The 27,845-nt window shown below is 40.5% G+C and overlaps 1 protein-coding gene across 3 annotated transcripts in view; it reads right to left on the reverse strand.

The window, feature by feature from the left end:
- The window catches only part of vti1a (vesicle transport through interaction with t-SNAREs 1A), a 110,793-nt gene that overhangs the window by 50,286 nt on the left and 32,662 nt on the right, over positions 1-27,845 (reverse strand). For all 3 annotated transcript variants that reach the window (XM_006791150.3, XM_006791149.3, XM_006791151.3), the window contains one exon: positions 26,273-26,357. In XM_006791150.3, coding sequence (XP_006791213.1) covers positions 26,273-26,357 — 85 coding nt within the window. The remainder of the gene's footprint in view (positions 1-26,272; positions 26,358-27,845) is intronic.

Consider the following 27,845-nt stretch of genomic DNA (forward strand, 5'->3'; position numbering starts at 1 on the left):
AACTAACTAGTGTCACAAACACAGCTTTACAGTGGATTTTAAAAGTTTACATTGTCTTTATTCCCGTCTTCCTCCCCTCACCCCCGCCCTTCCTGTTAAAAGTGGTTTCTTCCTGTTCAAAGGGAGTTTTTTTCCTTCCCACTGTCGCCAAGTGCTTGCTCAGATGGAGTCGTGTGATTGTTGGTGTTTTCTCTGTATTTGTATTGTAACGTCTTCACCTTACAAAACAAATATACACACAATGCATTTTGGTGAGAAACACTGATTACAAATATAACTTTTGCTTTGTCACATGAAAACTGCAAAGGACACGCTTCACTTGATAAGTTAAATGTATAAAATCAGAGTAACTAATCGTTTCTTTTTGAAAGTGCACCTACAGCCACATGAGCCCACTATTTTTTTTTTAGTTTGAATAGTTTTAGGTACACACAGGAAAAATACCACACTATGCTCAACGCCTTGAAGGTTATATTTCAAGGTTTTATGCGAAACACAATAGATTCATAGAGGCAAACCCAAGCGGTTTGATAACTTTCTCTGACAACTTTAACAAAACCAAGAAAAAATGCACTGAAAATGGAAGTAAAATTCAAGATCACTAAATGTGTAAGAAGAAGAAAACTATCCCAAGATGCTTGTGTTTTTTTTTTTTTTTAATGTGTAAGATTTTATGTTAAAGTGCTGTCAGTGCTGTCAAAGGCTAAGTGGAAAATATGTTTTTAATGTAGGTCTTGCTAAAAAGATTAGTAACAGTTTAAGCAAAAAAACTAAACGTGAATTGAAATATTGGTAGATTCCTTTAGGGTTATGCAGATTTGGTTAAGAAAGAAAATCTATGGCCACTAAATCTCTTGCAAGCATCCTTACGTTGGCGATACTTTATGATACATTACAGCCATTACACCTGCAGTATGAGCCGTGACAATGGGCCGTATTCGTATGCTTCATCCTGTGATTGTAATTGAGGCCGACGCGTGACAGCCCCCCACGTGCCCTCTCCGAAGTGGCCTGGGGCATAGGGCATGCTGACAGCGGAGGCACTGGAGACAGTGGCACAGGGTCCTGGCCTGGCACGGCCATGGCATGGTACCCTTAGGGGCATGGACCCTCCCACTCTCAACCTACCGCAACTTTTGCTGCTTCACCTCTGTCACCAGGCATCTCCGAGGCTAACGAGAGGGCAGCCGAGACTGCTTAACAATTCCACCACATCCGTTGGCTGGGTATGCAAGCAGCTCTCTTTTTTTTCATCCCTACTGTCAGTGTTCCTCTCCCCCTGCTCTGAGACCTTTGGTGAAATAAGTGTCAGCCTGAGGAGACAGGCACTCATCAACACTTTATACCTGGGAGGTATATTAATGCTGTGATGGTTGCCTGGGAAGAGGGAAGGAAAAAAAAACCCTTTGTCCTCGTAGAGAGATAAAGGACAAAGCCTTGGACAACTTTTGAGGATGTTAACTTTGGCAGTGTTTATGTGGATATAATGTGAAAGTTGTACAAGCGCGAGGAATCTCAATGATCACATGTACAACAGAATCTGTAAAAACAGTACACTTACAATGGAAATACCAATACTTGATCGTGTGTTTTTCCAAAAGAAGCAATATATATTTAAGTTTCTCTTGATCAATAACTAAGTGAGACAGATAGGAATTACATAAGGTTGGAGGGAGACAGAGATTCAGGGAGAGAACAAGCATGAGAGAACGAGTTAGTTTCTCTACACAGATCTTCCCCACCAGGAGCTTAGTTACAAATGAAACTCCACTTCTACAACAAGTGGAGCTGGAATCCTACAGGGGCCTTCTGGTATCCAGTTGGAGATACATAATTAAAGGAACACGGAGAGGGAGCATGTTATTACCAATGTTTTCATTAAGCCAAGTTAACACATCGGTCTCCCCCAAGACCGACAAACAAAAGTCAAGAAAGTGGATGGAATAGGATACCGTCTACTGAGGTCTGAAACTCTGCTCAAGAACAGCTCATATTAGTGCTGCTTCTGCATCTTCCTGTTCTGGCCACACTAATACTATAAAAACATTTAATTTTGACATCAGATATATGAAAAGCATGCACACGGTTGCTTTTTTCATGATATTTTCACTCTTTTCCCCAACATCCAGGCTTAAATTAGCCAGGATTTTTAAGATCAGGGACTGTTTTTTAGGCTATGAAAAATGGATTAAATGAAGAGGAAGTCTGGCCTAATGAGCTCCCTGGGCTACGGAGCAGCAGGGACCATGAGGGGAAAGAAGGGAGACGAGGCAAGCCTTTGAGGAAGAAGGGGCTGCAGCCATGCCCAAAGTGTGCCAGCTTCTCCTCGCTTTAGCGCCAATGGCACAGACGGCACCTGGGCAAAGCTTGGCCACCCTTGTCCTGTGCCAAAGGAGAAAAGAGGCAGAGCAGCAAGTATGTGTTGAACCTGAAAACTTCTATTGGCCATCTTGTTTTTCTCTGAACCACTTTTATATTTTTTTATTTTCACTTTTTTTTTTTTGCCGAATGGGAAATGAGGAAAAAGTTTAATTTATTGTGTCAATATATGCCTTTCCAAGATGCAATATGTGCCTTTTTTATTACTAAAAACAAAAAAGGGGGAAAAAGCATTTGTTAAAATTCTTAATATATTTACTGGTATTTTGGGGGCTTTACAAGACTACATGACAGCTTTGGAACAGTGTGTAGCGTACATAAATTATTTGCATAAACAAATAGGCAGTTGAGATAAAAGTTAAGATAAAAAAAATACGTGCAGGACATATGGGCCTGTTTTCTCTGGCAAAGACAATAAACTGACAAGCTTGCCAGTGACCATGAGACTCGCGCTATACAAGGTCGGTCTGGTTCTTTAAGCCCATGGAATTACAGCAGTGGAAAAGAGAAGGTGAGGTCTGTGGACAAGGAACGGGGAGGAGGAAGGAGGAGGAAGGGATTACTCTGTCAGGTAGTGGCATCTGGATGGCAGCCAAAATAAAGAAAGAGGAGAAGCGAAAACAAAATAGTTGGAGACAACTATCTTTCACTCACCTTTAAAAGACACAGGTCAAGAGAAACAGAGAGAAAGCCAAGAAGTCAGAGAGACAACAAAACAGCAGCTATATGAGAGGACAAGAAGAGAGACTGGGGGGGGGTATCTGGCACATTCTTCAGCTACTTTTCCTGACAGCGATTAGAACCTGTCAGAGCCTCTCAACCTGCCACTCCTCTTCCCTCGTAGGAGGCCTGTCATTACAAATAGCCCAGATTAAAATACCACACTGCTGGGGCACAGGCCTTGACCCCCACCTACTCCACATTGCCAAATATCTACCCGCATAGTCACCTACCCTGTCAAATGGGAAAATGCAAGGCTGGTAATCTAAGAGGGCAAGGGGACCGTTAGGGAAAGTGGGACAAAGCAATGTGAACGCTGGTTAGAAATAGGCTCAAAAAGGAATACAAGGAAAGAACTAAACGCCTAAATAAGTAAATACAGATGTGATACTGAAATTAACATTCGGTTATCCCACTAATAAGATTTCTGATTTGTGTGGATATTTGTCCTACATCTGAGATGCACAGCAAAGCACTTGCATTCGGCTAATGGAAACAAAGCAGCAAAAAGTTCTATGAGTTTTCAGCTCAAGTCTCCTGTACGTGTCACCTTGCATTTCTGTACAACACAGACATATGCAAACAGAGAATAATGAGTCCAATGTGTCCCGGATCTATCTGGTGCCAATGCGAATCGTCTGTCCTGACACTGAAAAATGACCTATCTCAGCAAGATTTGGAGAGGAGGGGGTGCTGTGTGTGACAGTCCCCAGCACCGTGCTGACAGCCCAATAGAGTAGCAGAGGAAGGCATCATTAGGATTGTGCACACACACAGACACACACACACACACTTATACAAATACACACATCAACGTGCAAATATTCATGTACGGAATGCTTGCATACACTCCATCAGACATGAAAAACTGTGCGCACGCTTGCCTGCACAGAAAAAAAAGAAAGAAAGCATCTCTTGACTGATATTTTCTACCTCAAACAGAGCATGACGCTGTGGCCGCTGTCATGTCGCACTATGGCTGAGCGAGTCAAGGCTAAACGCCACCAAAACAGACAGGGAAAACCGATTATATGACATGCGACATCTTAGTAATACATACCCTTAATAGCGTCGACACATGACTGAGCATAACTCCACAGGCCGTAACATAATATAATACACACATCACTGCCATAAAACTTTATTGAAATAGATTAGCCTGAAATTACCTGACAGTCTTGTAAGTTATAAATAAATGTCCATATGGCGCAATAAAACGAAGCACCTGCTGTGGGATAGAAACCAATTGAAATCAGAGCGGATACCTTTGGTGGCTCTTGCAAAAGAGAGAAATGAAAAATTAACCCAGAGAGACTGCAACCATGTACATCAAATCAAATCTTGACCTACACTTCTCTTTTTTTATTTCTGATAATTCAAAATAGCAGTTAATTCATCTTTGATACACGGGCAAGTAGCAAGAAGACGGCACTGGCTCACCGTGATGAATTTAAATGAGCAAACCTGAGCTGACAATTCTGCTCATGAGCCTGTCCCCGGAGAGGAGATGACAACTGAATGATGTGTAATTAGGCACATCGCTTGTTTAATTGCACAAACAAAGGCTGGAGGACACAAACACTGGGAATAAAAGTGAATTTGCAGGTAATTTTAACATAAATGCTTCTGCAAAATCAGTGCTAAGACGAGTGTGATGCTGGAAAAAACAGTAAAACCACTGTACTTCTGCTCGACCTAACCCCTTCTGAGGCACTGTGACTTAACTAATGCCTGTTTTGCAAGAACTGTAATAAATCCATTCTGTTCTTGTAAGCAGTAGGGAGGAACTTTTGAGAGAGAACCTGTTGGTTTGTTCTCTATTCCTCATTATAGAAGAGAAAGTAAGGGGCAAACAGAAGGAAGGACAGTGGTGACAGAAAAAGACAGGGATCCCGGGTGACATGTTGAGACATAAACAGCTGATAGTTATCTGTGCACCAAGCCCAGTTTATGTTGCTGTGAGTTAGGCTTACAGCAGTGATATCTGGGAAATTTTATGACAGACAACTGTCACACTGCCGCAGAGCTGTCAAGAGTCTACAGCCAAAGAACGGGTCATTTTGACTGCTGACTTTTAGCTATACTAAGAAAACTTGCAGCATACTTTATTCTATAGTTATGTCACATAGTGAGTACCCAGTCTTGTCTATGACTTGGCAAGAAAGCCGAAATTGCTAAAAGCATTTGCCGAAAGTTGTTTTAGCACCGTGAAACTGACAATGTTCCCGAAAAGCCCCCAATAGTGGAGTTACTAAATCTGAAAGTGGCATGACCTGAACAGAGGCATGTCTTGCTTTGCAAGTCAGATCACCCCAAAACAGAAATTCCACCAAGAGGTAGCAGCGCTGTAATACATCCTGCATCCTCTTTGCTCCACTCAGGTCATGCTCTCCAAAAAAAAAAAAAGTAGTATGAAAAAGGCCCCTTGCCTAATTACAATAACAAACAAAAACTCTGCTTGGCAGATGTGCAGAATTCATACAGTATATCATACCTAGACGGCACAAGCATATAATGTATAATATATAGCCCACTCGCCCACCACATGTGAAAAATATGTACATATTCCAAAACAATGAGGTGGTACACAAGAGCAAGTGGCAAAAGGGAGAGGGAAGTAGAGCGCGTGTGTGTCTACGTGTGCAGACGAACTCCTAATAGTGACCCCATACCTCATCTCCAGGGCATAAATAAACATGTGTGTGTGAGCGCGCCTGTGGATTATAATCAGAGAGAAAAGGGAATCAAATTTATTCTGCAGCTGTCATTAATATTTCAGGGCTGTTACTGTAGCCCGTGTGAAAGAGCATGAATCATTAATTTAGACATCACCTCTGTCACAATCCCTTACCAGGACTGGTCCGTGATCCACCTTTGAGAGCGGTAAACAAAAGGTGGGTTGTGCCTCGTTTTTGCTGTGGTCTAGTTTGGGTTGTTCCTCTCTGGCAAGTAGGAGGAAAAGGAGGTGGAGGAGAGGTAAGGTGGCGTACTGTGTTGTTGGACAAGTTGGCTGCCTTTGTGGTTTACCTGTGACGTTCAGGTGTTAAGCGAACAAGAGCTGGAAGGTGTGAGAACCACACCGGAGGCGGATGTTACTGCAGGATCAGAGTGAAGGTGTTGGTGCTGGAGCGTGGCTGTGCTTAGTTACTTAATAAGTCTGCTAACGTGCTGATTCACTGAGGTTTTGCAACACCCCACATTGACCAGAGCACAGAACAGCAGCCGCTCCGAAACTGCTATTAACGACCGTGTTGGTTTCTCGCTGTCAACTGTAAGAGCTCCAACAGCACAAACCAAACACTACTACTCAAACCATTAGTTTGCAAACCGGGTACATCAATAGCCCAAACAATGTGACAGGCTCACATTAACACCCTTATTCCAAGTCGATGGATGAACATCTTAGCTGTTGATGGATGGGGAGGTAACAGCAAGGTCTTATCAAACTGTCATGTGCCCCATACCTGCGTTTTTGATTTGTGTTTGGGCTTTGTGTGACGCTTGTCTGACAAGTGGAGATCACAAGGAGACAGGATCCATCTATCAGACCGCTGATGCCACTGCTGCCGTCTCCAGAGCCTGAGGGCGTGGTGCATACGTAACGTGAGAGTGTGTGTGTGTGTGTTTTTGTTTGTTTCCTTGTATGTGTATGAGTGTGTGTGTGTGAGTGTATGTGAGAGAGAGAGAGAGAGAGAGAGAGAGAGAGAGAGATGGGGGGGCGGGGGGCGGCGTGGAATCTATGCTTTATATTTGTCTATCAGAAAACTATTGAGTATTTTTGCAGGCTTGTGCAAAAAAGCAATTTCATATGTTTATGTATGCTTTAGAATAAAATATACCAAATGTTAATATGTGTGTTTGTGGCTACCTGCAGAGTAGTAAGCCCACAGGGGCAAAGCGAGAAAGGATGACACTGATGCGATGTGTTGGCATGTGCCCTCGGGTGGTTTTGGTGTGGTTGTCATCTTGTTGTTTTCACACAGCTCCCCCCTTCGTCATACCCCGCATTATTCAAATAACGCGCCCCAAAGTTCCATAAATTAATAATGAATTCACAACTGGATGGATTGATGAACAGTGATGGAGAAGTATGTGTTTTTTAGTTGTTGTTTTTTTTTTTGGCACTGATTTCTTGTTGTTTGGACAAAGTCTTTGACAGGCACTTTTCTCTGGGGAGATTGAGCTTATCAGAAAAAGAAGTGCCGGGTTGGAAGAATGCTGTCTCGCTGAGCTGTGTGTATGTGTGTACGTGTGAGCTGGTGTGTCTGTTCGAGTGCATCTATTCTAATTCAAACCATCGCTTGGCTTTTTAAAAATAAAGAAGTTCCACTCTCTAAAATAGTTATCTGGATAAACTGGCTGTGTTGGTCAATAACTTGAAAGACACAAACAAGTGTGCCAAGAGGTCAAACTCAACAAGAAGAGCAGAAAGATACACTACACGTAATATATAATACAACCAAGTACAAAAACACACTTTCTTTGTATCTTTTCAAGCACACAAAGACACACACACTAACACAAACACAAGAAATTAACATGACAGAGGATTACATATTGGACCATTCACTCTTGAGCTTATTTTTCACATGCACACGCGTTACAACACTCCACCCCTTTCTCCAAGCAAATCTCCATAGCTTATGAGACCTAAGGAGGTCAACAGGCATCTAAAACTTCCTTGTATTTCCCCAGAAAAAAATGAGTGGGACTTGAAAGCAGCAGCAACTCGCTGACTCTCCTCTCTATAGTTCCTAAAGCCAATGCAGATCAATACGCAGCCATACATACCACAACTGGAACAACTCTTGTCAAAGGTTACTCCTTTTTCTCTGTGCTTCTCTCTTCATTTTAGCAGGGCGGAGGAGGATGAGGAGATGGAGGAAGAACAAATGAGAGGGAGAGAGAGAGGAGATGGCTACGGAGAAGTGAGAGAAGAGCAAGAAAGATAAACCTAAAATGATCCTTCTCTGTACTTGCGGAACTCTGTGGTAATGGGTTTTGACACATCGCCAGCAGGCCAAAGAGAGCGGGGGCTAGGGGTGAGTCGATAGTGGTGCTCGGCTGTGGCCAGAGGCTAGCAGCAGCGGCTAGGCCAAACCCCTGGTACTAGCATGGGCTGGGGGCCTGACCACTAATCATTATAAAGTCAATGAGTCCTCTAGCGCTTGCAGCTACACTAGCCTTCCCAGGGAGCCACACCACCTAGTAGGGGCCCTATTGTGAACATAGCATAGACTACAGCAATATATGGCATTTAGGAATGCCGTGTTTTGATAAAAAGATAACGCTTGTACACGTTATTGAACTCAGGCGTGTGATGGATTAGTGGAAAACACCTGAGCATCAACCCGGCACATCAGGAGAAGAGAAAGTAAGAGTGGGAAAAATGTGCTGTCACTTGGATGACTGACGAAATACAATCAACTTTTTGGGATTTTCTTCTCTGGATGATTGAGCATGCATCAAGACACCTGAGCATAAACTTTCACAGAAATACAGAGCACCCACAAAAAACTCGACACACACTGAACCACACAGACACACAATAATTCATGATGTATGCCATGTCAGCCAGCAATAGTCTACAGCCTTTGATGTTGTGGCTCTATTATTAAGTGCTGCCCCTTCCGCTGCCCCTACACTGGACACAGCCTCTCCTGAGACGGCACACAAACCGCTCCCAATTCACACAGGGGCTGGGGCACCTCACCTGGACCCCATGCATTTTTTAATGGCTCAAACTGATCCTGACACACAGTCTCAGACTAGACTACTAAATAAGGCAGAGTTTCTCTAATTGGCAGAGACTTAATTTAAAGGAAAGTTAACATGAAAAGGCATTCATACTTCACAATGATATTGTCCATATCCAAATGTTTATAAAGTAAAGGAAAGATTGGGGTTGAAGATTGTGTGTATATTTCTGCACTTATATGTAAATATATTTGGGAACAATTAAATATCATGATAAAAGTACTTAGAGCCTTTAAAGTTAATTTAGAAAAATTTATCAAGAAAAGTTTTTTTTTCTTTGTTGTAGGACACAAATCTGTCAGTCCACTGATATTAAGGAGGCGCACAGAACTCCTTGGGGTCCAACAAGTGTTTTTAAGTTAAATGCTCAGGTTAAGTTTTTGATGGATAAGACAACTGTAAATGGACCGTCTAGTTTCTGTTTGCTTCAGTGAGATTTTGGTAGTAGTTTAGTTGCTGGAGTGGGCGTCCAAGCCTCTGGGCACCGAGCAGAGCACTTCAATTGTTGCTTCCTGGTCTGAGAGAGTCTGAAGGGCTTAGAGAACGAATGATGCCAATAAAAGTTCCCTACAGTGATAGCAGAGACAAGTTGCTTCAATAAAATCACCATGTCTCTTAAAACTTAAAAGTCATTGCTGAGATTTAAAAGTTTTGTAAATAAAAACAAAAAAAAAGAGAGGGAGAAGTATCATGAGCATGAAGAGCATAGTGCATCCTTTCTTTTAATGTTAGTAATGTAGAATAGTTACTGTAAATGACAACAATGCATAACTTGCATATAGAATATTAGTATAAACATATAGTATATAAAGTCTACTGTCATCATATTTGTATTCAGGTGATGCAAGTTTAATCACCACTTTTCATTAAATCATAATTAACACATTAGGTTTAAGTGTCATACATTATCACTGTGGTCATATTTGGCTCTTGAAAGTTGTGCAGGCCTGATTACACTAGTATATGCGCAAAAACAAAATTAAATCAATGTCCTCACAGCTTCTGAGCCTCACTCTGATCAATATGCATGCAATCAAACTTTTTGCCAGCATTACTTCCACCACTATGCCCATCGATTGAGTCCATTGATCCTGGCGCTCAACCTCCTTTTAGAAGCAGAAGGTATGGATGTTTAGCACTAGAGACCCCATCTGGCCAGCTTTATGAACTTTGACCTTTGAGTTAATCCTCAAACAAAAGAGAATAACTTATTGGAACCTATACAGTCTGACCTAGAGTCATCCCAGTGCGACCGATTCAAGCAGGAGGGTGCCAAAACAGACTAAAACTCAGACCGATACCCTCTTCTTGGCCTGGACTCCACTGCAATAACTGCAGCATCAACAAGTCTAAAGATGGTGACACATAGACAGGGCTATCTGGAGATTCAGAACTGTAACTCTGCTGCAAGTTTGTCAAGGTAGAGCCAAAAGAAGCACTGAATGAACATGACAGATTAGATCAAGTGATGATGAAGACAAAGCAGGGCAAGGGCAAAGAAAGAGAGACGGAGGGTCAGTGAGGGTGGGGCAGCCAGAACCAGGGTCTGGTGGGGGGATTGGCGTTCAGTGAAGCTCTTTACTGATGTGCCGCTAGGCTCTTTGAAGGGATTATTAACACATTTTGATTACTCTGGTCCAGTTGTCACAGAAAATATAACCTCCATCAGGACTAAAATTGGAAGCCCTTTTCTTCTTTAGTCTCTCGCTTGTTGTTGCTCCTTTTACTCCCCCAGACCCTCCCAGTGCCCTGTTCATGCCCAACTCAAAGCAATCTACTAATTACAGTCTCAGACATCTTAAAGAATAGGCTGTCACACCATTAGTTTGATAGGGAAAAGGAAGCCTCTTCATCACACACACATATATCAGTGAACACAGACACATACACATTGATGCATCGTAACAGGCCTTACATTTGAGTGCACACATTATGGCTGTTTCACAAACATATTTGTGCTGCTGGTACAGAATCATCATTACAGCAAACCTTAATGTGAAGAGTGGAAGATAATTGATTGATGGCTGCCACTTTTTAGACAATACATAATAGTGGCCTTTCCAATACGGCCAAATCAATTTTAACCTTTGGAGATACATTTCGGTCTCTACAACTCTAAGAGTCCAAGGAGACCAGTGGCTCAATTACCTCAATGCTGCAGTGTGAAGGGCTGACTTTCAATTGATACTACTAAATCTGACACATCCACCACGTCCAATTAATTGCCAGGTTTCCCATGCCACCGGTTATGATGCTGCGCCACATCCTGCTTCACCCATCAAGACCAGCAGGGTTCAATTAAGTGTTTGTGCTGATGACTTATGAGACCAAGCCAGCTTTAACCACCCCAAAGATGGGAACACAAATGAACGCTTTGGTATACGGCAGATTCAGGCATTTTTCCTTGTAAGGTCAACAGCTGTCATTTGCAAGCAAGTAAAGTGGTCATAATTAAGGGTTGAAAGTGTTTAACTATCGATGTATACTACTAGGAACTGGCCATATTAGTAATAGCTCAGAGTCTGCTATCATTAAGGTTGAAACCCTCATCTAGAGCAGGGATGTCAAACTCATTTTACATGGCGGGCAACATGCAGCCCCCTTTGATGTGAAGTGGGCCAGACTAGGGAAAATACACATGTAATAATCTTGTGTATTAATAAACATGTAACACTGCAAAAAAGGTTGATTGCCCAGATTGTTCTGTAATTATAAAATTGGAATATAACATTTTTAATTCAAAGAAAATGTTCTTGTACTTTAATGTAGTATGGATGCCAATGAGTGGTGTGTGTGTGGGGGGGGGATCTTTATAGGAAAAAAAATCTATAAATCTTATGAAAATACAGTTTAAAATCTATGCATTCAGTCACATTTTCTATAGCTGTCCAGTGGGCCACATTGGAGTCTTTGTTGGGTCGATACTGGCCCCTGGGCCTTAAGTTTGACACCCTTGTTCTAAAGTGTCACAGGGGCGAGGGGTATTCCAACAAATATTGAGCAGGTAGCCCATCTCAGAGCTACTACTCCTTTTGTTGCTATATGCTACATTAATCCAATATCACAACAGTTGTGCTATTACAAATAATCTAAAATTTATACGAATTATGATCAATTACAAGCACATTTAGTTCTGTTAACTTCATGCACATGACATGAATTTAAGACTTTTTGTACAAAGTGGTGAGATGACAGCTGAGTTAAGTTTATTAAGGGTGTGTCATTTCTTCACAATGAGTGATGAAGATGCCCATATTTAAGAAAGTAATGGCTTATGATGTGAATTTTTGGATGTTTGTCACCACAGCTATAACAGAAAATTAAACATTTTGGGAAAAAAATGTATCCTCATTTTTTTGTGTTTCAGTATAGCCTCATAATGTGTATCTATCAATGCCATACAATGGTTTTCTTGTCATAAGGTAATATACTGAATTAAATTACAGTAAGCAAATTAAATAAATATATATATATATAAATCTGATGACTCAACCCTAAAACCTTTCATAGCTCAAAACTATATTTCTACCCAGAGTTAAATGTTAGTATTATGCAATCAGAAGCAGCTTGTTCCCAAGATTCTGTGAAATGCATTCACAGTGTGGAGAAAAATCCCCCGATTTAATGCCAGACTGACCAGAGGAACGCAATTCCTATTGAGTTTGAGTTTATTTTACCTTAAAAAAAAATAAAGCAGCCGACTTGATGTCTTGTTAGTGTTTGTGCTTTTGACTTCTGAGATGCACACGCCTACCCAGCTTCACACCCTGTCACTTCAAGCACAAATGAAAACGATGCTAACAGACAAGCAAACACATTTCCTCCCTGAATAAAGCCTCTTTTCCAGGAACCGAGTTGAGAGATTTGTATGAAAGGAAAAAAAAACATTAGCAAAAAAAAAAAAGGAGGAGGAAAAAATGGGAAACAAACTTTCAATGTCTGGAAAAGAAAGGAGCGCATCAAGCAAACAGAAAAGTGGATTTTACTGCAAACCTGCAAACTGCATCACTTACTGCGATAAGCACAGCTAATACGTGAGAGAGAATCCTTCTCTTTGTAGACTATTAACTACATGTTAATGTTTGTGAAATGTATATTCATAAACAGACTGAGGATTGAGCAAATGGGCCATTTTCAAACATGCACATGATCTATGGAAAGTGCCAACACAGTTGAGATCAAAGAGTACAGAGTGGGAGAGGTAAAAGTAGGCCAGGCCATGGCCTGGGAGAGAAGTGGAGAGGACACAGAGGGTAGTGAAAGAAAGAGAGAAACAAGCCTGTGTGGATGGAGGGAGAGAGATAGAAAGAGAGGTTGGTCCCAGCCTGGGAGGAGCTCAGGTGTGAGATGTGAGGAGGTACCTTCTGTTCATGGCTCTGAGGCCCCCGTGCGGACAGAAGAGGGGCCCAGACAGACACGGGCCCCTCTTGTTTGGCCCAAATAAATCCAGGTGGCTCAAGACGCATGCCCTTGTCACTCAACACAACTTCAACCCACACAAATATACAGACACAGACACACAATCACACCAATGTGATGAAATGCACACAGTTTAAGACACTTGTGTACTCTGCGTTCACTGAAATTTGAACACTTTTAAAAGGCGAGCACGGCTGACCGCGTAACAACATCAGGTAGAAGATTAAAAGGTCTTCAGGGAATTTCAGGTGAGCCATATGAAACAAATTCAATTTTATTCATCAAATGTCATAAGTGCACTATTTAAATTATTATTTCATAATATATAAACTAGTTTAATGTACTTCTTTTGTTTAGTTCATTTCACTTTTAAGTTAGTTTTACTTAAGCAAAAGTGGATATTCATTTCTTTTTTTATAAAACAGATGCAACATCCAAGCGTAAGGTGTTGCAGAGGCAGGAAAAACATCAAAGACAAGAACAAACAATAGATACACTGTACTTGAATCTCATCAGCGGGGGGAAAAAAACCCAACAAAAGTGTCCACACTCACACTACAGCACGGCCCACGAAAGGTCCAATGTAAACTTTAAAACATATTGAAACAATACACAATTCGCTTGTAAAATGACCACCTTCTAAACAGCTTTATATCAGAGGGGTCTTTGATTTCTTTTCTGCTGTTGATATTTATGATCACTGTAAAACAAGCAGGACTGGACAGATGGACTGCAATACGGAGTAGAGACCTGAGTACAGTGTGGCCACACGTGTTCTTCCTGATGAGTTTACAGATAGGATGCACCATATATGACATCTAGAGCAGCAAAGGAAGCATACAAAACATGCAACATGATAAAAGATAATAACTTTTTTAAAACTGTAAGAGAAGTGACCTGCATTCCTCCAAAGATCATCTTGACAGATCCACCAAAAATCTTAACTTCCTGGCAAGAAAGATGCTCAGACTACTCAAATCAATTACATCAAAGATGGAGCTCACATATCGAGACTTGTTAAGTTAACTGTAGTCACATTGCAAAGGTAGGGTGCCGGAGCCATTGCTGTCACTTGATGACGGTTGCGTCTAAATTGGGAGTGAAAGTCTCCCCAGGAGAGATGGGTGAACCTGTCACGGAAGACTGAGGGAACAGAAATGTTCAACAAAAAAAAAAAAAGTCTCAGACACACACACACACACACTAAAAGACAATATCTCCATATGCTTAAGAGCTTAATCATCATCACCATCATCTGTTCAGTCCTTTAAGTGTGTGCGTGTGCACGAGCACGTGTGTGGTTTACATGAAAGAAGGACATCTGGAAAACAATTATTCCAAGACACCCTCACTCACACACACACACACACACACACATACACACACACACACACTCACACACACACACACTTATTTTCCCTTTGCTCTATATTTGCATGAATTCCATACATCTGGCCTTTAAGAGGCAATAACAATTATTCATTGAGCCGGTTGTTAAAACCCAAATGCAACCGTCCACTAGTCTAAACAGCTCATTAAAATAGCACAATACCTCACTTCAAGCACACAGGAAAATTGGCAAGCAACTCTATCACTGCAATATCATATGGTTCTGAATGTCCATTCTGGATAATATAATGAATTCAGAGTAGCTTTGTGGAGAAAGTGAATGTACTGTATATTTCTTTTTGATTTTCTGGCAGTGTTTTCACTGCACTGCCTTCTTTGTCTGCTCTCTCTGCCCATACCGTCTAAAATTTAGGCAAAATCTTTTTCCAGGTTTTCTTGATTTAGTGAATTTTATAGTTGCTCGATGCATGTTTATTTATCTCACAAGACATTTGCCTTAACAATGAGCTAAGAGTTATTTTAAAAAATGGCCTAAAGCATGAAAGATGTGACCACAAAAACCTACAAAAGAAATGTAAAACTAAAATAAAAAAATGCGATTGATAAAAACTTAAGTTTCTCCGTTTTGAGATGAACCTTAGTCTATTTTCTATAATAGCTTAAAGTTAATGGGGAATCATAGCAGCAAAATGCCAAGAAAATTAATAAAAAATGTCTGGAGAAAGTACAGCCAAAAATTCAAACACAAAAATACCAGTAAGCACTTCCCTCCTGTCAGATAGTATTCACCAAACATTTTTAAAAAGTCTACATCGATGTGTCAAGTCTGTTCTGTGTAGTCATAACCACGCACATAATCACATCAAACCTAAGATGGGCTTGACCAAGGAAGGTGTCCCTTAGGCCATCTTAGCCAGTCCTTCACAACTGCGCTTTAAAAGATGGGCGACAGTACAGTACGCTGCAGTTGGCCTTGATTGATGATTGAACAACCCAAGATCATAGATGTGCTCAGGGAGGACTTGCCGGTGCAGAGCTGTGCATGCATAAGCCCTTCAGGACTACCACTACATACATCATGTGGTGAGACTGACTGATGTGAACATGGGGAATATGTAGACCACTTAAGCAAAGCTTTCTACGTGGCAGTCAACAGTCAAAGTTGACTAAAAATTATTACAGGGTGGCTTTGTTGTTATAAATCAGATTTTATCTGAGAGTGAAACAACTGAGGTGCAAAGACACACACACACGCAGACTCACACGCACACACAAAAGCGCACATATTAACTTGTGCTGATATCCTTGACAGGCGAAACTACAAAAGCATAAGCCAGTGGTAAATAAATAAGTTCATGCTGTCTGCATACATTTTCTTTTTAGGAACTCTTGGGCTCACGTAGAACCGTCCAAAGGATTATGTGCGTGCATTCGTGCATACACAGAGGCCCCCTTTCAGCACCTTCTTAGAGTGAAAACAAGCAGTGCCTGCCTCCTAAAGCAGCTCAAGGGCGCGGCCTATCTACCAAACGATAGAATGCATGAGTGGAAATGTGCTTCGATTCAACCAGCCGGCCAGCGTTCACTCAGTACCTTGGTTCATTTATATGGGAGTCAAACTGTTTGTACTGTCAAGGTTAGGTTATTTAGCAGGGGAACAGGAAAAGAATAGAGACAAGTTTCAGGCAATTTAAAGTTCTGTCGACTCCTCCACCAACTGTGGTCCATAAGAAGTGAGCAGATCTGAAATGAGACCAATTAACTTCAATCCAGCTGAGGATCCTGGACAACTGTGTGAGACCTGCACATTTTATTCCCCTGAAATGCCTTCATTTAAAAAAAAAAAAATTCCTCACCAGTAAACACAGCAGCTAATTTTCCCTGATGTGAGGTCAGATTTTTTATTTTTTTAAATTTGGTCAATTTTGGTGGAAATGTCAACTCGCATATAAATTAAAAGGACAAGGTCACCATGTTGTATGTGGCTCGCTTTGCTCAAAACTGTGATGCTAAGTCTGACGTCCCTCAGCAAAATGCACACGCACGCACACACAAACAGACTTTATCTGCACACACTGCACTCCTAAGGTTACCCCCCAGGACAAAAGCTTTACCAACCCACTGACTGGCAGATGGGGCAACCAGCTGACATCTCAGCCCGGCTCCGTTTCATGTTCCCTGGGTGTCTTAAACGGCCGGGCACCCTGTCTGATGGGCACAGGACAGCCAAGGAGGAAGCTCCTTTGACAGAGGAGGGGAGGTGTGATTCTTGTGGCAACCATTGAGCGAAAAAGGAACAAGGACAGACGGCGATGGCTAATATGCGCCACTCTGTTTGTACAGTATAATTGTGTGCCTTGCAGGGTGGGGACTGGATGTGTGGGGGGGGCGCCAGGAATGTTTATAGTAGATGCACATTAATAACAAGCTAATGACGGCATTTAGGTCCATATGGTTTTCTAACAAAAGATCAAAATGTTTCCTTAAGGCTAGAGCCACCACTTTACTGTCTCAAAGATCAAAATCAGTCATACTTTTTTAAGATTTAGACCAAGCAATTTAAATCTAGTAGCATGGGTATTGCTTATTCTATTGCACATTGTATCTATTCTAGACATGACACCACAGGGTCTTCATGTGGGCTACATAACAAAAACATCTGTGTGACTATACGAGAAGTGACACAGTGCAGTCATCACTGACTAACAACAAAGCACCAGCTACACCATTTAAAGCTAAAAGAAGTCAGTGTTGTCGGGATGTTTCTTTAGACTTCCTCACATGGAAAAGGTTCTTTAAAAAAAAAATTCTAATAAACATAACACACTAACAGTCATTTTATGACCCTATAATATATTGCTTGCTGTATTAAAATATTATGACTGTTGTTATTGGTGTCATCACTGAGAGTAACAGTGTTAAACTTTTATCTATCATTTCTGTGTCTGTGTGAAAGTAATATGAAAAGGACAGCAGTAATTAATATAACTATTAATAATTTATTTATTCTTAAGTCTATATATCAAACTAGGGGGAAAAATAAATACACTTATGTAAATGGTTTGACAAAATTTACAAAAGTCTTCCCAAAATTTGTATTAAATTTGGCAGCATTGTAAAAACAAACAAACAAAAACATTTATAGGAAAAAAAAGTGGGACGTAAGGGTAAAAGTGATGGAATAAGGTACAAGAAGATACCACAATATGTTTAAATTAAATGTATTCTACATTTAATACAATTATGCAAGGCTTATTTATATGTATTAATTAATTTAATGTATAAGTGTTTTTTAATTAGAAAATTTAGACAAAGGCCTAAAAATAATATCAATTATGCAGCAAATAAATGATAGCAAAATACTTACATTATTATACTCTACATTATCGTCTGCTTACTACTGTGCTGTAAAAATTCAATTTCATGTCTGAAACCTAAACTACAATCTTGTATCATTATTTATTACTCTTCCTGCTCTGAAAATGTTTTTACTGGCTGGCAGTCATGCATGGCTTACACATATACATGTCAGGTTTTAAAGCTGCTAATAGGATTTTTAACCATTTGTATGTTGTCATGTGAATTCAAATGATTAAAAGGTTTAATCAATTATTAAGAAGTAATGTCTTAAATGCTGTGCGATTGTTTTAAGACCCAAACAGAATATTGCAAGGGACCCATCACAGGTGCATGGCTCAATTCGTCAGATTTTATTGTATAACTATGTGCAAAGCATAAGGGAAATGTTATGGTAACGGCACCATCTTCCCCTTAATTTTCACCCTTAAAACACTGCTGAATCTGCATCAAAAAATTGCCCATTTATGTCTGCCAGCTTGACAGAAGACTCACTGTGAAGAAACACTGCTTTGTAGTATAATGCCTCTTGCCTTTCTTTTTTAAATATATATACATATATACATATATATATATATATATAAAAGGAATGGTTGTCACTTTAGTGCACTGTCAATGAGAACATGTGTAAGGGAGGTTTACTGGTCAAAGAGAAGCAAGAGGATTAAAAAAAAACCAAACAAACCAAAAAACCTGGTAAACAAGTAAAAAACATTCAAATATTTTATGGATCTTTGTAATCTCCTTTCCATTATTTCTATTTCTTGCTTCTATACAGCAACCTATCCACTCACTCTGATAAATGTCTAATCTCTTTTCTTTTTTTACTCCGTTTTTGGGTTTTAAATGTCATCAATCATCTTGTCATTCACTGCGTCATTCTCATCACTCAATTAATTTTTCTGTTAAAAGGTCCTCAGTTGACAAAATAGCACAATTCCCTCTTATTCCCACTCCTTTACTTTATTTCAGCTTTTTTTCTCCTTTTCTGTTTTTAATATTTCAGCACCTCAGATGTAGCGGCTCTTTAAAGCACCCATGGGGGCTCCGAGTCCGCGCTTTTGTCTCCCATTTCCTTCTGAAACAGTTTTTCTTTAACCCTATGCGGCTCTTCACAGTTGTTGTCTTAGCTCTCTCCTCTCCGTCGCTCTTTCTGCTTTCTTTTTCTCCATCTCACCCCCACCACCCTCCCTCAGTTTTCTCTGTGTCAGCCAGAGGTCAATGCTACACTTTTTTCTTCTGCATGCGAGAAGGCAGGGGGTATCTTTTTAGTTATTATAACCTAAAAATAGAAAAAAAAACCTGATTTAAGGTTGGGACGATGGTCTCTTTTAAGATATAGTGTCTTACCACAATCTAGCATTTGGAGGGTGTTTTGTATCTTGAGATAAGGATAAGATTATATCAATAAATGATTTGGATGGGGTTTGATCAGGAATCTAGACCAATTTACAAAGTGTCCCAAAATGACTTAATTTTCATCGTCTCAAGGACATTGTTCTTTAATGAAATTGTGTTTTCTGATTAAATGGACTAGTAAAGCGCACACAAAAAAATGCTATTTGCCGTAGTTGGGGACATTGCTCATGGTTTGCTATTGAGGAATGCTAATCAAGCAGTTGGGCTGCCTGTGTTCAGTTGCAATTGCTGTGCTGGTTTAATCTTTAGTTAATAAAAGATTTGAGTCAATGTCGCTTGGTCAATCTCATCTCATATCCATCATAAAGTCGCTAAATGTGTATAACGCTAGTGATTAAGTTTTAGGGCCTAGCTTAAATGTTTAAATGTGTTTAAAACCAACATTTCTCTTAAAAATGTTGTCTGTCGCTCTATTTTTTTTATTTATTTATTTTTTACACTTAGCAGGAAAGCTCCAATGAGCTCTCTAGTCAGATCATTACTTCCAAGAGTCTCATTATGTTGAGAGCCTTGTTGAAGCTAATAACTGACTAAAGGTCTAATTATTAGATTTTCTCATAATTTTATTAATGCTAGCTCACACTCTGTGGAGACCTAATGGAGGAACACAAGGAGGCGAGGAGCAGCTGTAGTAGCTGGTGGACGGTAAGCTTAACGGAACAATCTTTGTTCGTTCAAGAATTCTTGATCTATTTTTGGAGAAGGTTCCTTTAACTTTGCAAAAACATGTCACTTGTTTCCATTTTTGTAGTCCCACAAAAGCTTGAACTAACATTTGGATGTTTGCAGTAACACCTGTCGATACACAGGGAAATAGAGACTTGCCCACGCACGGTCAGGAAAACAGGCGCGCGCACACAAACACATACTTGAGTCTGTTGGTTCAGCTCTTCCATTGAGGGTCCGTATGCTAGCTGGCCATTGTGAACGTAAGGCCTTTTGTCTGGGCAGCCTGAAACTGGTGATTGCACCTTAGCTACCGCAGTTCAAGCGTAAACAGTGTTTTCATGCCCTACGATATATATACACTGTTGCCAGTGGACCCCTAAATCCCTGGAACAGCTGAGTCCTAGGGTGTCAAAGATAATGGCGATTTATTGCAGTGCTAGGCTTTCTCATTGCCCCTCCCGCCCCCCATTTCCAATCGTCCCTCCACCCCTCCTCCTCCCTCAAACAGATTAAAATTAAGCCGTAAACATGTGAGGATGGAATTAACACATTTAGTGAGTCTCCTCTTCCCACATCCCATTTTCGCTCCAGAGCGGCTGATCCCCGCTGCCAAACGTGGGTGCAATTTTAATGACTCGCGACGTTTTTGAAGTCCACATAAAAAAGCGTCGCTCGCCGTTTGTGGCGGCGCTAGATATGACTGGGCCACGGCCGGCCATGATTGGGGGGGACACACGCCGCCGATTCGGACTCCAGGCTCTTCGATAGGATCGGTGTCATTTTCCTCTCCACGATAAGACGCCTTGCTGACAAGGTCCGATTAGGAGAGAAAAAATCATTATTGCTACGCCTTTCATCCACCGGGGGTTTACCGATAAACAGCTCACCCACGGCTAGATTTTCTGAGAGCGAGATGTTATGCGTTGAAGCATATATATTTAGGAAATATTGTTTCAAGTTAAATTTTGGCAGTGTTTTTTTAATGACTGTTTTCTTTTTAAATAGCTATAGAAAAACGTTTTTCGCTTTAAAGCACATTTCTTTAAAAAGACCTCCTTTCTCTTTAGCTGAAAATTCAAGCTGTGAAATATTTAAGTCCTGGCTCTCGGCTTTATTAATCAAACAATTATCAAATAACGTCATATTCTTTTTGAACACAATACAACATGCCGATTGTATCGGCCTACAAAAAAAGTGATCTATTATGCTGTACCTCAAGGAAATCCACTTTAGCAAAGTGTCCTTTTAAAAAGAGAAATGAAAAAGAGATGCTTAAAATATTAAAACTACATTGCAGAACAGAGAGAATAAACTAAAATAAGAAGTGAGAAAAGATTCAGCTTCATGCTAATAAGAAAAAGATTTACATTGTATTTAATGTGTGTATATACTATGCTTTTTAAAAAATATATATAAAAATCATTAAAGTACTTACTAATACAAAAAAATTCAAGTATAAAATTGGGTTGCATTTGCAAAACAAACAAAACTTGAAATTAATATTATAAACCTAATTTTCAAACTAATCTCTTTAAATGTATTAAAATTGTAAAATAATTGTCAATTTCCAAAAATACTTATTCCACTTACATACTGATTAATTACCTATTTATTTGTAGGATTTTTATTTGTGTAAATCAGTAAAAATGTAATAAAATATTCTACATTAGCAGCATGTTTTGAATGTTAAAGAATTGAATAAAATGTATTGAGGGAGAACAATAGCCTCTGTTTAATATAAAAGTTGGTGTTCATAAACGTAACCAGCTAAGTCATTTGTTAAGTGTTTGCTTATGGATTTGAGGCGACGCTTTGGTGGCCCAGCACCAAAAGAATCATCGAGTCTGATCTTTAGAAGGAACAGGGAGAAATAAAGCGAGCGGGAGAGACACAGAGAAAGAGACGAAGATGGAGAGGGAGAGATAGAGAGTCGGGACAAATGTGTGTTGTGTTACTGGGCCACTCCAGCACCCATGGACTCTCAGCAAGACTCAAAGCCACACTCTGCTTCAAACGAGAGCCATGAAGATTTTTTTTTAATGTTTACAAAAACATATTTATTTATTTCTCGTCACTCCGTCATTTATCTGTTTATTTCTCGCTGTCCCAGCACCCCTTGCTCTGCCACTGGAATCCTGTTCGATGACGCCGACGTGCTCACCCACCCCTCTTTTGCCCCCCCACCCCTCTTTTAATACCACTGCAGTTGAAAATCAAACTGCTCTAAAACAAATTGATGTACTCTTTAATATAGTCGTCACATCATCACAGGGTCCTCACACGTCTGCCTTGGTGACAACTGCAGGGCTGCTTAGCTTAGCCCAGCGATGGCTGCCACTTTGTTGGTCGCTTCAATGATTTATCACAAAAAAGAGAGGGAGAGTGTGAGAGTGGGAAGCGAGACAAAAAGGGAGAGAAAGAAAGAAAAATCCCCTGGATCATGATTGAGTCACTGGCACCTTTGATTGACAAGGTCTAATCAGCTTATCTCCATCCTAATAAAGTTGATAGCCTGCAGTGCTGCTCTCTACCTGGCATGGCGTGAACTTTGGGCTAGGCTGGGGCCCCTGGGGGCCGTACCCCAACCCTCTCTGCTTATCTAAACGGGCTGAAATCAATCCCTAATGAGCTGTTTTCATTTGCAGGATTGATTACAGGCTCCTAACACCAAGAACACTCACCTAAGAAGAAGTGTCTCAGCCTCTTGCTGGCCACCTTTAAAATGCAGAGCAGCAATGCTTTTGTTTGTGCTCGTCTTTGTTTCAGCGGCTCATTTTGTTGGCATTGCTAAAGTATTTGTGGAAAGCATAAGGGGGGGATGAATTTTCAAAGTAAGTTTCCTTAATATTTAATGCATGATTTACTGAACTGTACACTTTTTAAATAGTGCCTCTGGTTTGTTTTTACAGTAATCGTGTATCTATTATAAAATTACCTTTATATATGAAAAATGAAACGTACAAATTTAGAATTACGCTAGATTGCTCGCCTTAGCGGTCCTTTGCAACACACAAACATGCTAACAAAATGAATTCTGCTATGACAAGGTTACATTTCCACCTTAAACTATTTACGTCCTCACAAAAGTGCAATAAAGCTCCATCAAATAATTTTAATTGCTGAGATAACACAAATTAATACTTCAGTTTTTAAATTAAGAGTTTAAATTTTACTATGTAAAGTGGAATTTATTTTTAAATATACATATATATATTTTATAGAGTCATATCTTTTCAGAAACTGCTAATCAGTCTCTAACCTTTAATGAATAGAAAGGTAAGGCAACACATCAGTGCAACATGGATATGTTGCACAACATGCTATTTTCATTCTTAAACAAGCATCATGAATCATTCAAAATATCTTCAGCTTTGGCAGGAAGGACTAAAATCCAGCATGTCTTTGATTTAACAACATCTCCAAAATTTGACAAGCCTCCATGTTTGGGCATTTCAAATGCCCCTGACTCAAATGTCTTTAAATTGGCTAACTGCATGCCCTCCCTTTTTATTTACTGCCCTCTTTAACTGGGCTAGCCCCCATGTCTGCATGTCTCTATGCCTGGGCTTTCAAGTCAGTGCTCTTCACTAATGAAGTTCTATACTTTATTTATGAGACAAACAGAGAACCCTGTTTCTTGAGGGTGCGTGTGGTAAATAGCTCTGCATGCCCAAAGAGTCTCCTCTATATCCCTCTGAGGGCTCTCACTGCTTTTGGCAAGCCTTTGTTTCACAAAATACACTAGAGACACTGAGAATAGAAGAAGAAAAAACTAAAATATCTATGATAAAATGATACTGTGTCAAGATTCATCTTTTCTTAGAACTAAGAGTCTTCTTTTTTCTCCTTAAATGTGACCTAGAAGCATCCTGTTTTTTTTGTTCCTGGTCATTAAGAGAGATATTGTCGGCGGTGAAGAGAAAAGGGGGCAAAGAGTTTCTACGCCATTTCTTTGTTCAGGATCTATCTCTTTGAAATATAATGTCTTTTAGTTCCACTTCCCCCATTGGTCAATTGTAGTTCTTAAGGGCTACTGTGTCATTGTGGATGGAGAATGCAACTTTGAATTACTGCAAAATAACGATGCTAAACTGCTCTTGGTAAAAAAAAAAAAAGTAGGGCTTAGATGTCTAAGAAGAGTTGAGATGTGTGGCAAGAGTAGCATTTACAGTATGACTAGAGAATGTCTGATTGGAGAAACACTTAATGCTCTAATTATTCTTGTTAAATATCCATGGATGCCACACCTGCATTTGAAAACACAAAGCTTATTCCACAACAACTGCCAATGGCATTTCATAACGCTCATGAATAAAGTCTAGTACTTGCAGGACTTGGATATTTATTTTGTTTTGTACTTGATGATGTGAAAAAAGAACGAACAACAATAAACGGAATCTTTGGTGGGCTGTAAAAATAACCAAGTTCAACACAAATCCAGTTTCCTTAGTGTACTGTGTGACTCACTAATCTGGCAGGAGTATGGACTAAATAGTGCAAGATAATATGAAGATGTCTAGGAAGCGTGGCAATGCATCACAGTAGGACAACAAGAGAAAATATATCATTTGAAACGGGCGAACAATTTAAAAGAAAAAAGAAATAAAAGAACTTTGGATCAGATGGTGAACTCTGTCAAACTGTATTAACCGAGTAGATAAATCTGGCTTCCTAATGTTCATGCCAACACTTTTATTAAATTTGAGAGCTTGGCAGATTAGTCTGGTAGTGAGCTGCGTATGCCGCGTGGATCTACGTTCCTTGTTTAGATGTATTCTCTAGCTGACCTGGAGACATCGCCATTTCAGGTTGTGCATCTGAGCGGAGGGCTGGTATCGACAGCAGAGTAAAGGAAGGGGTCATGGATTAAAGACACGGGGCGAAGCTTCCCCACCAAACCACAAACATACCCCACAGCTGGTGTGGACCGAGCCACGTGTGTGGGACCGAGGCAGGATAAACGGGCATTGTTCTTAGCTAGCTGCACACACAGTGGATGAGACAGCCACTGGTGACACAGGGTCAAGGGGCATGTGGCTGACTACAGCGGGAGAAACCGCTGGACACAGGAGGTGCTCAACACTGCTAAGTCACCATACACTTCTTCACCAACAACCAAGCTGTGAGGCAAAACATCAAAACGAGTCACTGTGAAAGCTGCGGCAGGGCGGAACAAAAATCCGCCGGCTGTTGCAGAATTCGACACCATCGAGAAACTCTAATAACGTCAGAATCATCTCGGAAATTTGAATCAACATTTTTAGGCAGAGAATGCAGATTGTATTTAGGAATTTGTGAATGCAAGTTACAGGGAACATCAAAAGCCAGTGGTCTCCGTGCAAACCTGCCTTGACTTGAATTATTAAATCTGTCGATGTCGCGCACACCAGCCGCCCCGCGATTATAGTGTAAATTGACAAACTTTTTCAAAACTACAACGGAAGCCACAGAAAGCTGGTTGATACTTCAAGAATGAGCTTTGATATATCTCTGAGGAATACACTGCGCCTCAATAATGTGGTGACTGTCAGGAAGGAAGACAGGGAGGGGGTGAAAAAAGAAATATGCTAACTGGTTAAATCTATTTAAGATCCCAATGAGATTTTTTCCTATTTTAAGATTAAAACCATCCTTGATAATGAGGAAAAAAAAGGTTTGTGTGTTTTTAAGAGGATTTATTTAGAAAGTGATATGTTTTTATTTTCTTTCTTGTACGCTCCTGAATTAAGAACTTCAGGAGGAATGCTGACATTGTTTATTTTCATAGACCCCCTATCTGTTTGTGGAGGAAAAAAAAAAAAAAGCACAGCACCACCCACCAAATGCACATGCATACATAACACACACACACACACACACTGAGCCATAGTGATGCTTGAATTTTCTTCAGGAGCAGAGCAAGGAGAAGCAGCGCCCGATCTGTCGCCTGTACACTTCTCTCACTCCCTCCCTGGCTCACCTTTGATGTGCTCCCGAAAATGTCATCAGGCGTCAAGGAAAGAGGTTTTTTTTCCCCACCGACTCCCCTCCTTCCACCCTCCAAAAACACACGCACACACACACACACACACACACACACACATCCACCCACCTCGCATATGAGCAAGACAATTTGCTGTCGCTCACTCATCCTCAGCACTATCTTGAACCCCCCCACCCAACACCGCCCCACTCCTTTTCCAATCCATAACAGAATACGTACCAGTTTCTACTGCTATCTGGTAGCCGGCCTCCAGTCTCCGTGATGACCTTTCCAGCTTCTCTGTGTTGTCCAACAGATGTGCTCTCTGCAATAAATAGAAAAAAAAGAACTCAAGCTGGAGAAACAAACACAAAATAAAAATTGATTGAGAGGGCTGGGACCCATTTCAAAGAAACACATCAACGCTGTCACCTAAGCAGACAGACCACATCCACAGCGACAACATAATACAACCATGTTGGCAATAACCTTCATGGATGACAATGTGTTGTGTCCTGATGGAATATCAAGCAAATGCATGTAAAAAAGGCTGCTGCCTCATCTTGGACATAAAAAGCGGCACTACTTGGAGCTTTGCTGCCTCCTCATATTGTTTCACAACCTAGGACAGTTAATTTGTTTTAGTTCCTTGCCTTAAGATGAAATACAAATTTATTTAAAGAGCTGTCCAGGTAAAACAAAACCGGGTCCAGCTAATGTTTTCCAACTGGAGGAACCTCTAGTCACAACCTCTAGCATAGCAAGAAAAGATGGGTTTCATAAATTATTAAGACTGCAATGTGATTTTTTTATTTTCCAAAGAGGGTGTTTGTGAGTATCAAGGTCTAAGCTAAGGCTGTAAATATCACGTGTATACGAGTACAAACTACTGATAGCAGTTCCTAGGATACCAAGCAAACCAGTGATTTTGGCTTCTTCTCTTCCTAAACAGCTCCTATATAACAAGCAAGACAAGAAAAGAGCTCATCCGTTGACTGGACGTCCACTACGGGCTCTCACTTTCTTTGGTGGAGTTAAAATAGTGGTAGTTTTAAAATGCCTGAAAGGCTGAAACAGTTAAACTTAGATAAAGTTAGTTAAAAAGTCTGTAACTGGTGACTGTTGTGAGCTGCCTTTTAAAGCCTGTCATAGTGGCCTTACAAACTGAATTGCCAGTCCAAAGTGACCAGCCACCTATAACATATAAAGATACTTACATACATACTAAAAACAACCCCTCATCAATCCACTGAACTGAGACACTTCATGTGCAAAACCAACATAAGACCGAGCTTTCATTAAACCCACACTGCAATCAAACAGCATAAACATGGAAGACTTAAATGTTTACTTGAATGCTGTTGGTTGTGACGGCTTTTCTAATGCGCAACCTTAAGAAACTGATCAGATTTAACACATCTGACACAGGAAAACAACCCAATGAATGACAGCCGCCCATCTGACAAGGGTTTCACGCCCATCACATGAGTGAAGGGGACAGGGAAAGAAGTGAAATCTCTAGTTTTGGTTTGGCTGTCAAAATGTGTACCAGCTAATCACTCAGAGGAAATGAAAAATGTGGAGGGGAAGAAAAAAAAAAAGTCAACGACACACTTTTCAAACTTTGACAACAAGAGGGATGGGAAAAGAGCAGGGAGGAGAAAACTCCCTCTGAACTCTTTTCTTTCCCTCGTTTCCTTTTTCTTTGTGCCGCTGACAGATGTCATTTAAAATTGCAGAGATACTTTTTAATAGTTAAAGGGAGGGCAGGGGAGGGATGGCGCGATAGGAGAACGGGTTGGGTGGTTGAGTG

Source organism: Neolamprologus brichardi, chromosome 8, assembly GCF_056152115.1.
Source record: "Neolamprologus brichardi isolate AB-2024 chromosome 8, ASM5615211v1, whole genome shotgun sequence".
Classification (NCBI taxonomy): domain Eukaryota; kingdom Metazoa; phylum Chordata; class Actinopteri; order Cichliformes; family Cichlidae; genus Neolamprologus; species Neolamprologus brichardi.